General features: G+C 45.4%; 1 protein-coding gene across 6 annotated transcripts in view; it reads right to left on the bottom strand.

Moving 5' to 3' along the window:
• Nucleotides 1-12,925, bottom strand: part of LOC134346577 (butyrophilin subfamily 3 member A1-like) — a 154,027-nt gene that overhangs the window by 46,131 nt on the left and 94,971 nt on the right. For all 6 annotated transcript variants that reach the window (XM_063048002.1, XM_063048000.1, XM_063048005.1 and 3 more), the window contains one exon: nucleotides 3,711-3,989. In XM_063048002.1, coding sequence (XP_062904072.1) covers nucleotides 3,711-3,989 — 279 coding nt within the window. The remainder of the gene's footprint in view (nucleotides 1-3,710; nucleotides 3,990-12,925) is intronic.

The raw sequence follows: 12,925 nt of genomic DNA, 5'->3' as shown, positions 1-12,925 counted from the left end.
AGAGGAGATATCAGGGTTAAATTTTTTACGCAGAGGGTGGTGAGGGCGTGGAATAGACAACCGGCGACGGTAGTGGGTGTGGATACCACAGGGTCTTTTAAGATACACCCAGATAGGTACATGGATCTTAGAAAAATAGAGGGCTATGGGTAACCCTACGTAATTTCTGAAGTAAGTACATGTTCAGCACAGCATTGTGGGCTGTGAAGGACCTGTATTGTGCTGTAGGTTTTCTATGTTTCTATGTAGGTACATGGATAGTAAGGATATGGAGGGCTATCATCTCAGTGCAGGTCGATGGGAGTAGGCAATTTAAGTATTTTTAGCAAGAACTAGATTTGTCACAAGACCTGCTTCTGTGCTATACTTCCCTATGAGCCTATAATATAGAGGAGCACATTTGTAGAGAGATTGCAGACTGCTGCAAGAAACATAATGTTGTGATAGTGGGTGATTTTAACTTTCCTCATATTGACTGGGACTCCCATACTGTAAAACAGCTGGATGGGAAAAAGTTTGCTTAATGTGCTCAAGAAAGTTTCGTTAATCATTATGTGGAAGTCCAAAAGAGAGAGTGTGTGATACTTGATCTGCTGTTCGGGAATGAGTCAGGGCAGGTGACAGAAGTTTCTGTAGGGGAACACTTTGGATCTTGTGATCATAATGCCATTGGTTTCAAAGTCATTATGGAAAAGGATAGGTCTGGTCCTTGGGTGATATTCCAAAACGGAGAAAGGCCAGTTTTGGTGGTATCAAAAAGGATCTGGCAAGTGCCGATTGTGACAGAATATTGCTGGCAATGGTGTTCTTGTTAAGTGAGAGGCCTTCAAAAGGGAAGCTTTGAGAGTACAGAGATTGTATGTCCCTGTCAGAATAAGAGGCATGTTTAAAGAACATTCTTTTTGAGAGATATTGAGATCCTAGTTAGGAAAAAGAAGGAGGTACATAACAGGGTTAGGCAGGCAGAAACAAACACGGTGAGGAGTTTAAGAAGTGCAAGAGGAACATCAGGAGGGCTAAAAGACATATAAATATAGAAAACCTACAGCACATTGCAGGCCCGTCGGCCCACAAATTTGTGCCGAACATGTCCCTACCTTAGAAATTACTAGGTTTACCCATAGCCCTCTATTTTACTAAGCTCCATGTACCTATCCAAAAGTCTCTTAAAAGACCCTATCGTATCCACCTCCACCACCGTTGCTGGCAGCCCATTCCACGCACTCACCACCTTCTGCGTAAAAAACTTACCCCTGACATCTCATCTGTACCTACTCCCCAGCACCGTAAGCCTGTGTCCTCTTGTGGCAGCCATTTCAGCCCTGGGAAAAAGCCTCTTACTATCCACACGATCAATGCCTCTCATCATCTTATACACCTCTATCAGGTCACCTCTCATCCTCTGTCGCTCCAAGGAGAAAAGGCCGAGTTCACTCAACCTGTTTTCATAAGGCATGCTCCCCAATCCAGGCAACATCCTTGTAAATCTCCTCTGCACCTTTTCTATGGTTTCCACATCCTTCCTGTAGTGAGCACAGTACTCCAAGTGGGGTCTGACCAGGGACACATATAACTGCAATATTACCTCTCGGCTCCTACATTCAATTCCACGATTGATGACGGCCAATACACTGTACGCCTTCTTAACCACAGAGTCAACCTGCGCAGCTGCTTTGAACATCCTACGGACTCGGACCCCAAGATCCCTCTGATCCTCCACTTTGCCAAGAGTCTTACCATTAATACTATATACTGTCATAATATTTGACCAACCATAATGAACCACCTCACACTTATCTGGATTGAACTTCGTCTGCCACTTCTTAGCCCAGTTTTGCATCCTATCAGTGTCCCGCTCTAGCCTCTGACAGCCCTCCACACTATCCACAACACCTCCAACCTTTGTGTCATTTATCCACATATGGAAGATCAGAGTGGTATCCATGCATGGAGCTGACAGAAATGTGGGAGATCTTAAATGGATTTTTGCATCAGTATTTACTCGTGAGAGAGACAGAATCTATTGACGTGAGGCTGTGCAGTAACGGGGTAATGGACCCTATAAAGATTACGGAGGAGAAGGTGTTGCTGTCTTGAAGCAAATTAGGGTGGATAAATCACAGGACCTGACAAGATGCTCTCTCAGACCCTGTGGGAGGCTAATGCAGAAATTGCAGGGGTCCTATCAGAGATTTTTTAAACATCTTTAGCCATGGGTGAGCTGCCAGAGGATTGGAGGATAGCTAATGTTGTTCTGCTGTTTAAGAATAAGCCAGGAAATTATAGGCATATGAGCCTGACGTCAGTACTGGGGAGGTTTTTGGGAAGTGTTCTAAGGGACCGGATATGAAAGTATTTGGATAGACAGTGACTGATTAGGGATTGCCAATACGGCTTTGTGTGTGATAAGTTTGTCTAACCAATCTTGCAGAATTTTTTGAGCAAAATACAAAGAAAGTTGATGAAGGCAAGGCAGTGGATGTTGTCTACATGTACTTCAGCAAGGCCTTTGAGAAGGTCCTGCATGGCAGTTTAGTCAAAAAGTTTCAGTCACTTGGCTTTCAAGATTGCAAGAGACTTTGATTTCTCGTTTGAAGTCAGAGAGTGTTGTAGGTGGCTGCCTCTCTGACTGGAGGCCTGTGTCTAGTGGTCTGCCGCAGGGATCGGTGTTGGGTACATTGTTGTTTATCATCCATAGCAACAAACTGGATGATAATGTGGTAAACTGTATCATCAAATTTAGAGATGGCATCAAGATTGGGGGTCAGTGGACGGTGAGGAATATGATCAGAGTTTACAGCAGATCTGGAAGACCTGGAAAAATGGGATGAAAAATGACAGATGCAGTTTAACACAGACAAGTGTGAGGTGTTGCACTTCAGTAGAACCAGCCAGGGTTGGTCTTACACAGTGAGTGGTTGGGCACTGAGGAGTGTAGTAGAACACAGGGATTTGGGAATACAGTCCATAATTCTTTGAAAGTGGTGTTTCAAGTAGATAGGGTCATAAAGAAAACTTTTTGGCATATTGGCCTTCATACATCAATGTATTCAGTACACGAGTGGAATGTTAGCTTGAAATTGAATAAGATGTTTTGCAGCCTAAGTTGACTTGCTTTGAACTTTATTCACTGAAACGTGGACGATCGAGGGGAGATTTTACAGAGGGATACAAAATTATGAGGGGTTTTCCCACACTGATCATTGAGCCAGGAATTCTACTCTGATCGTATTAGCCCTGGGCCAATTTATAGAGGTTTCAAGTAGTAATCTGGATGATTATTTTTCTGGATCTCTTTTTTTCCAATTGGCCCACACCTGCAACATCTTGGGCAATAGCAATGTCAATAGTTCACAGGTAGGTCAATGCAGCAGATGCTAATGCTTTGGGAAATGTTTTGTAATGCTAATGTTTTTGGAAATGTTCCAAGTTGTATCCACTTAATTTTCACCTGAGTGTCAAAGGATTGAAAATATGTGTTGATGTTCAACCCAAATGGACAAGTTGTGGATTCAATTGGCCTGTAATGGTGTGCCAGATTTAAAAGATGCACAAACAGCAAAACTGTCACTAACAGTAGACTTTGTTTAAATACAAGTGACAGTCTTCAACAGGCGTAAGATTTTGGCTAAGACATTACTATCCTTTGGTATTCAGGTTTTCAGCAGAAATTAGTTCACCTTCCCCCTTCAATGTTGAAATTTACAAACCTGATATTGTAATCATTGCTGTATGTTCTGTTTTCAAATGTTGACTCCTGATAATACACTTCAGTTTGCCTGATGATTGTCTCGTTACTCTAACACTGCTCTCGACATTTACAAGATCCGAGTCTCTGTGGTACTTTGTCTCAGCCTCTGTTAATGCATTCCCATCCCCACCAATCCACTGGATCTCCGGCTCAGGATTCCATCCACTGGATTTACACACAAGCTGGATTCCCGCTTCATGGTATCCCTTCATCTGAATCCGAGGTTCACTCCCGGAACCTGCAGTTAATGACAGATGGAGAAATAACAGTCGTCAGGCAAAATGCAACATAAATTCATGAAGCACAATTATTAAAGCTGCTTGTGATCACGTTTATTGACTTCTAGCCTTTCCTAGTTCATCAACTTGAGACATTAACTGTTTTTCTCTCGACAGATGCTGCCTGATGAAATACCTGAGTCTTTGGAAGCTGAATTCAGACAGGAAGTTTCAGGGACATAAAGGAAGCCAGAAAGAACACAAGCAAGGAATAAGGAGGGTTAAAAGTGGACATGAAATGCCACTGGCAATTAGAATTAAAGAAAATACCAAGGCATTTTTTTCATTTATTATAAGCAAGAGGGTGACAAAAGCTGTTTGCTTAGGGTTGGATTAAGGAAGATAGAGAAATCAATCTGGGAAATTCTACTAGGTCAGGACAATTTGAAATGAAGAAGGTGGTTTTAGGTCTTTCAATGAGAAATGAAGTGGATAAATCCCCAGGGCCTGTGGGATCTATCACCACAATAGGTCAACGGGGGCGGGGGGGCGGGGGTTACTGACAGGACTGTAAGAAGTTGCAGAGGGCTGTAAATTTAGTTGGCTGCATCTTGGGTACGAGTCTACAAAAATCCAGGAAGGACATCTTCAAGAAGCAGTGTCTCAGAAAGGCAGCGTCCATTATTAAGGACCTCCAGCACCCAGAGCATGCCCTTTTCTCACTGTTACCATCAGATAGGAAGTCCATCTCTCACCCCCCATCCTTACCACATTCTACAGAGGTTGTATTGAGAGCATCCTGAGCAGCTGCATCACTGCCTGGTTCGGAAATTGCACCATCTCGGATCACAAGACCCTGCAGCGGATAGTGAGGTCAGCTGAGAAGATCATCGGGGTCTCTCTTCCTGCCATCACAGACATTTACACCACACGCTGCACCGGCAAAGCAAACAGCATTATGAAGGACCCCTCGCACCCCTCATACAAACTGTTCTCCCTCCTGCCATCTAGCAAAAGGCACCAAAGCATTCAGGCTCTCACGACCAGACTATGTAACAGTTTCTTCCCCGAACCCATCAGATTCCTAAATACCCAGAGCCTGGACTGACACCAACCTACTGCCCTCTGCTGTGCCTATTGTCGTGTTTATTATTTATTGTACTGGCTTGCACTGTTTTGTGCACTTTATGCAGTCCTGGGTAGGTCTGCAGCCTCATGTAGTCTTTGTGTTGTTTTACATAGTTCAGTGTCGATTTTGTATTGTTTCATATAGCACCATGGTCCTGAAAAACATTGTCTCGTTTTTACTGTGTACTGTACCAGCAGTTACGGTTGAAGTGACAATAAAAGTGACTTGACTTGACAGAAACCGGAAGGCACACACTCAGTGATTCAGGAACAGCTTCTTCCCCTCTGCCATCCAATTCCTAAATGGACATTGAACCCGTGAACACCAGCTCACTTTTTCAATATATATTATTTCTGTTTCTTGCATGATTTTTCATCTATTCAATATAGGTATATTGTAATTGATGGATTTATTTATTATTTTTATCCTCTTTTTCTATTTTATATATTGCATTGAACTGCTGCTGTTAAATTAACAAATTTCACGAAACATGCTGATGATAATAAACCTGATTCTGATCTATACAAAGTTCAAAGCAAATTTTGTTGTCAGACTACATAAATAAGCCCTGAGATTCATTTTCCTTCGGACATACTCAGCAAACCTGCAGAACAGTAGCTGTAACAGGAGCAATGAAAGATCAAATAGAGTGCAGAAGACAGCAAACTGTGCAAATGCAAAAATATATAAATAGCGATAAAGTTTGAGAACATAAAATAAAAATAATCTTTAAGGGGAGATCATTCATTGTGGGAACATTTCAATGGATGGGCAAGTGAGTGTCGTTATCCGTTTTGTTCAAGAGTCTGACGGTTGAGGGCTCATATCTGTTCTTGAACCTGGTGGTGTGAGTCCTGAGGCTCCTGTACCTTCTACCTGATGGCAGCAGCGAGGAAAGAGCCTGGGCTGGGCAGTGAGGATCTCTGTTGCTGGATGCTGCTGTTCTACAACAGTGTTTCACGTAGATGCGCTCAGTTTTTGGGAGGGCTTTACCCGTGATAGAACCATAGAACACAACAGCACAGAAAAACAGGCCATTTGGCCCTTCTAGTATGTTCTGAAACTTTATTCTGCTAGTCCCATTGACCTGCACCCTGCCCATAATCCTCCAGACCTCTCCCATCCATGTATCTATCCAATTTATTCTTAAAACTTAAGAGTGAGCCCGCATTTACCACGTCAGATGGCAGCTTGTTCCACACTCCCACCACTCTCTGAGTGAAGAAGTTCCTCCTAATGTTCCCCCTAAACCTTTCTCCTTTCACCCTAAAGCCATGTCCCCTTGTATTTAGCACAAAATATTCTACAGATGCTGGGGTCAAAGCAACACTCACAACACGCTGGAGGAACTCAGCAGGTCGGGCAGCATCCGTGGAAACAATGAGTCGACCTTTCGGGCCGGAACCCTTCGTCAGGACTGTAGAGGGAAGTGGCAGAGGCCCTATAAAGAAGGTGGGGGGAGGGTGGGAAGGAGAAGGCTGGTAGGTTCCAGGTGAAAAACGAGTAAGGGGAAAGATAAAGGGGTGGGGGAGGGGAAGCAGGGAGGTGATAGGCAGGAAAGGTGAAGAAAGAATAGGGGAAAACACAATGAGTAGTAGAAGGACGCGGAACCATGAGGGAGGTGGTAGGCAGCTGGGGGAGGGGGCAGAGTGACATAGGGATAGGGGTAGGGAGGGGGAGGGAATTACCGGAAGTTGGAGAATTCAATGTTCATACTAAGGGGCTGGAGACTACCTAGACGGTATATGAGGTGTTGCTCCTCCAACCTGAGTTTAGCTTCATCATAGCAGTAGAGGAGGCCATGTACGGACATATCTGAATGGGAGTGAGAAGCAGAGTTGAAGTGGGTGGCTACTGGGAGATCCTGTCTGTTGTGGCGGACGGAATGGAGGTGCTCGACGAAGCGGTCTCCCAATCTGCGTCAGGTTTCACCGATGTAGAGGAGGCCGCACCAGGAGCACCGGATGCAATAGATGACCCCAACAGACTCACAAGTGAAGTGTTGTCTCACCTGGAAGGACTGTTTGGGGCCCTGAATGGTGGCAAGAGAGGAGGTGTAGGGACAGGTGTAGCACTTACACTTACAGGGATAAGTGCCGGGTGGGAAATCCGTGGGGAGGGACATGTGGATAAGGAGTCGCGGAAGGACCGATCCCTGCGGAAAGCGGAGAGGGGTGGAGAGGGAAATATGTGCTTAGCGGTGGGGTCCTGTTGAAGGTGGTGGAAATTTCAGAGGATAATGTGCTGGATCCGGAGGCTGGTGGGGTGGTAGGTGAGGACAAGGAGAACTCTGTCCCTATTGTTGTGGTGGGAGGATGAGGTGAGGGCCGGAGTGCAGGAAATGGAGGAGATGCGGGTGAGGGCATTATTGATGACGGCAGAAGGGAAACCACGATCCTTAAAGAAAGAGGACATTTGAGATGTCGTGGAACGGAAAGCCTCTTTAAGGCTTTCCAAAAATGCCATTTCCTATTCCCAGTTCCTCCGTCTCTGCCGCATCTACTCCCAGGATGAGGCTTTCCCTCCTGATTCATCACAACCAGTAACTGAGAGAGGCAAGAGAGGAAATTTCTGGGATTTTCTAGGATTTCTGGCATTTTGACAAAACTCTTTTCTCTGTCTTGCCCACAGAAGGCTGGGGTTAATGGTGGAATGCTGGCCAGAAATGAAGTCCTGGAGAATTGGAGATAGCGAATGTTGTTCCATATTTCAAGAAGGAAATAATCTCGGAGTGACAGCCCATGGATTTTATATCAGTGATAGAGAGGCTATTGGAGAGTATTCTCTGGGACTGGGTCTGCTCGTATTTGGATGGCTTTGTGTGGAGTAGTGTATGTTTTGCAAATGTGATTGAGGTTTTTGAGGAGGTGAAGAAGGTGATTTATAACAGTGGAGCAGTGGATGTTGACTACATGGTCTTCATTAAGGAAACTGAACGGCCTCTCATGGTGGGTTGATCAGGATGATTAAGATTGAGGTGAATGTGGAGGGTGAGTGCCGGCTGCCTGTCTTTCAATCACTCGCTGCCGGACAGGGAAAAGCCTGTCGCTTTGCCTGGAGAGTGTTACCCAAGTCTTCCGAGTTTTGGATGTGGACTTGGACAAGAATTTTTTTTTCAGTCCTATAGCTTTTTAGTACTCTATGTTTTTTGCCTAAACTTGCTGATTTTTTTTTTGCAGGGAGGGGGATTTGGGGGTTGATGTGCCTGTTGCCATTTTGTTCTTTTTTGTGTGGGAGGAGGGATTTGGAGGTCGATTTGCTTGTTCGGTGTTTGTTCACTTTTTTGTGTGGGGAGGGGGGATTTGGGGTTGGATGATCATGCTGCCTTTCTTTTCTTTCGTGGTTTCAGGGCTAACTGGAGAAGAAGAATTTCAGAGTTGTGATCTTTGAACATTCTGAGATGCACAGGATCCATGGGGAACTGTACACACAGTACATATACAATATATATAGGAGGAGGGAGGAGAAGATGGTGGCGCGATGCAGTGCACGCAGCTCTCCGGTGAAATGATATCGCATTTGTAAGTAGGATGCTGTGCACAATTCTGATTTGATGGAGACAGGCGTGAGAAGGCACAGAGGAACATCTGGAGAAACTTCTGAAATGCTCGGTTCACTGCCGCTGCTACTGTGTGATCAAGAATCTCCAGAGGGAAGGCCCCAAAATCTCCGTCTTTGCCAGCTGCTGGCGACCGAGGCTGGGGTCGAAGCGTTCGGCAAGATGGTGCTCAGTACTCGGTGTCGGAGGGCTGGTCGGAGGCTCAAAGTTTTCGGACGACTCAGAGTCGGTCTGTGGTCAGGCATGGCAGGGAGAGTTTTCTTCCTTCTCCCGTCTGCGTGAGATGTGGGACATTCGAGAGACTTTGAACTTTTTTACTGTGCCATGGTCTGTTCTTTATCAAGTTATGGTATTGTTGCACTGTTGTAACGATATGTTATAATTATGTGGTTTTTGTTAGTTTTTCAGTCTTGGTCTGTCCTGTGTTTCTGTGATATCACACCGGAGGAATATTGTATCATTTCTTAATGCATACATTTCTAAATGACAATAAAAGAGGACTGCGTGTCCTCATAATCTAATCTAATCTAACATATGAATGACTGAGACAAAGTTGTAGATAGGTGAGTTGGCAAATTTGCAGACAACACAAATATTGGTTGAATTTTGAGTAGTGAAGAAAGTTGTCAAAGGATACAGTAGGACTAGATCATTTGGCGATCTGAGCAGACAAATGGCAAATAGAGTTTCATCTGAACAAGTGAGGTGTTGCACTTCGGAAGGTCAAGTGTAAGTGAAAAGGATACAGTTATTGATATTGATATGCAGAGCAATTTGGGGTTAAAGTCCAATCTTCCTGATATTGGCAATGCAAATAGATAGAGTGGCAAAAAAAGATGTGTATGAAAGCATGAAAGTCGGCCTGTGAGACAGCGGGAGAGTTTTAAAAAGCGAGCAGATTGAGAAGGGGCGGTTGTTTCTTCAGCAGTTTGAACGGGGCACTTCTGTGCAAATGCGTGAAAGTCAACCCGTGAGACAGCAGCAGAGTTTAAAAAGCGAGCAGATTAACGGAGCAGCTGATGTAGTAGCGGGTGACGGAGTAGTGTGAGACAGAGTAGGAAGGCTTTGGCTCAAGAGGCCTTGGCGAGCAGAGGCTGAGGACGAGCTTGATCTCAGTGAGGTAAGGCTGGGTAGGTTCCTTTAATTACTCTAATTAACTTAAGAGTATGTAATGGAGGCAGCAGTTAGGGCAGTCGAATGCTGCGTTCGCAGGATGTGGGAAGTCAGGGCGAGCACAATTATCCCTGATAACTACACGTGTAAAAGGTGCATCCAGCTGCAGCTGCTGACAAACCGAGTTAGGGAACTGGAGCTGGAGCTGGATGAACTTCAGATCACTTGTGAGGCAGACACAGAAATAAACAGGAGTTACAGGGAGGTAGTCACCCCTAAAAGTCTGGAGGCAGGTAGCTGGGTGACTGTCAGGAGAGGGAAGGAGAATAGACAGAATGAGCAGAGAACCCCTGTGGCCGTTCCCATCAGTAATAAGTGTGCCGTTTTGGATACTGTTGGTGGGGACAACCTACCAGGGACAAGTTGCAGTGGTCGCATCTCTGGCACTGAGACTGGACCCTCAGCTCAGAAGGGAAGGGGGGAAAAGAGGAGAGCAGTAGTGATAGGGGATTTGATAGTTAGCGGAACAGATAAGAGGTTCTGTGGAAGGGATCGAGAATCCCGGATGGTCTGTTGCCTCCCTGGTGCCAGGGTCCGCGATATCTCAGATCGAGTTCTCAGTATTCTCAAGAGGGAGGGAGAGCAGCCAGATGTCGTGGTCCATGTTGGGACCAATGATGTGGATAGGAAAGAGGAGGTCCTGCAAAGAGCATTTACGGAGTTAAGTGCAAAGTGGAAGGACAGGACCTCCAGGGTTGCAATCTCAGCATTGCTGCCCGTGCCACGTGCTAGTGAGGCTAGAAATAGGAAGATAATTCAGCTAAATACGTGGCTAAGGAGTTGGTGCAGGAGGGAGGGCTTCATGTTTCTGGACAATTGGGCCTCGTTCCTGGGAAGGTGGGACCTGTTCTGACGGGACGGGTTGCACCTGAACTGCAGGGGGACTAACATCCTTGCAGAAGGTTTGCTAGTGCTGCTCTGGGAGGGTTTAAACTAGATTTGCAGGGGGAGGGGAAGCAGATAGTGAGGTGGAGGAGGATAAAGGTCATGCGAGAACTGCAAGTATAGTGCATGGAGTAAAGCCAGGTTTAACATATAAAGAGGCTTTGAGGAAAGAAAAGCAGAACAAAAGGGTGTAAAGGTCATAAGGTGGAAGGGCTAAAGTGCATGTACTTCAATGCAAAAAGCATCAGGAACAAAGGTGATGAACTGAGAGCTTGGATACATACATGGAATTATGATGTAGTGACCATTACAGAGACTTGGCTGGCACCAGGGCAGCAATGGACTCTCAATATTCCTGGATTTCAGTGCTTCAAAAGGGATAAAGAGGGTGGAAAAGGGGGAGGAGGGGTGGCATTACTGGTCAAGGATACTATTACAGCTACAGAAAGGGTGGGTAATGTAGCAGGATCCTCTTTTGAGTCAGTATTGGTAGAAGTCAGGAACAGGAAGGGAGCAGTTACTCTACTGGGGGTATTCTATAGCCCCCCTGGTAGCAGCAGAGATACCGAGGAGCAGATTGGGAGGCAGATTTTGGAAAGGTGCAAAAATAACAGGGTTGTTTTCACGGGTGACTTTAACTTCCCTAATATTGATTGGCACCTGATTAGTTCCAAGGGTTTAGATGGCGCAGAGTTTGTTAAGTGTGTCCAGGATGGATTCCTGTCACAGTATGTGGACAGGCTGACTAGGGGGAATGCCATACTAGATCTAGTATTAGGTAATGAACCGGGTCAGGTCACAGATCTCTCAGTGGGTGAGCATCTGGGGGACAGTGACCACCGCTCCCTGGCCTTTAGCATTATCATGGAAAAGGATAGAATCAGAGAGGACAGGAAAATTTTTAATTGGGGAAGGGAAAATTATGAGGCTATAAATCTGGAACTTGCAGGTGTGAATTGGGATGAAAATTTTGCCAGGAAATGTACTCTGGACATGTGGTCGATGTTTAGAGATCTCTTGCAGGATGTTAGGGATAAATTTGTCCCGGTGAGGAAGATAAAGAATGGCAGCGTGAAGTAACCATGGGTGACAAGTGAGGTGGAAAATCTAATCAGGTGGAAGAAGGCAGCATACGTGAGGTTTAGGAAGCAAGGATCAGATGAGTCTATTGAGGAATATAGGGTAGCAAGACAGGAGGCTAAGAAGGGGCTGAGGAGAACAAGAAGGGGGCATGAGAAGGCCTTGGCAAGTAGGGTAAAGGAAAACCCCAAGGCATTCTTAAATTATGTGAAGAACAAAAGGTTGACAGGAGTGAAGGTAGGACTGATTAGAGGTAAAGGTGGGAAGATGTGCCTGGAGGCTGTGGAAGTGAGCGAGGTCCTCAATGAATACTTCTCTTCGGTATTCACCAATGAGAGGGAACTTGATGATGGTGAGGACAATACGAGTGAGGTTGATGTTCTGGAGCATGTTGATATTAAGGGAGAAGAGGTTTTGGAGTTGTTAAAATGCATTAGGACGGATAAGTCCTCGGGCCCTGACGGAATATTCCCCAGACTGCTCCATGAGGTGAGGGAAGAGATTGCTGAACCTCTGGCTAGGATATTCATGTCCTCGTTGTCCACAGGAATGGTACTGGAGGATTGGAGCAAGGTAAATGTTGTCCCCTTATTCAAAAAAGGTAGTAGGGATAGTCCGGGTAATTATAGACCAGTGAGCCTTACATCTGTGGTGGGAAAGCTATTGCAAAAGATTCTTAGAGATGGAATCTACATGCATTAAAGAATCATGGTCTGATCAGGAACAGTCAACATGGCTTTGTGAAGGGCAGGTTGAGTCTAACAAGCCTGATAGAGTTCTTTGAGGAGGTGACCAAGCATATAGATGAGGGTAGTGCAGTGGATGTGATCTATATGGATTTTAGTAAGGCATTTGACAAGGTTCCACACGGTAGGCTTATTCAGAAAGTCAGAAGGCATGGGATCCAGGGAAGTTTGCCCAGGTGGATTCAGAATTGGCTTGCCTGCAGAAAGCAGAGGGTCGTGGTGGACAGAGTACATTCGGATTGGAGGATTGTGATTAGTAGTATTCCACAAGGATCTGTTCTGGGACCTCTACTTTTCGTGATTTTTATTAACGACCTGGATGTGGGGGTAGAAGGGTGTGTTGTCAAGTTTGCAGATGACACAAAGGTTGGTGGTGTTGTAGAT

Source organism: Mobula hypostoma, chromosome 5 (assembly GCF_963921235.1).
Source record: "Mobula hypostoma chromosome 5, sMobHyp1.1, whole genome shotgun sequence".
Classification (NCBI taxonomy): Eukaryota; Metazoa; Chordata; class Chondrichthyes; order Myliobatiformes; family Myliobatidae; genus Mobula; species Mobula hypostoma.
This window is presented reverse-complemented; position numbering and strand designations above follow the sequence as displayed.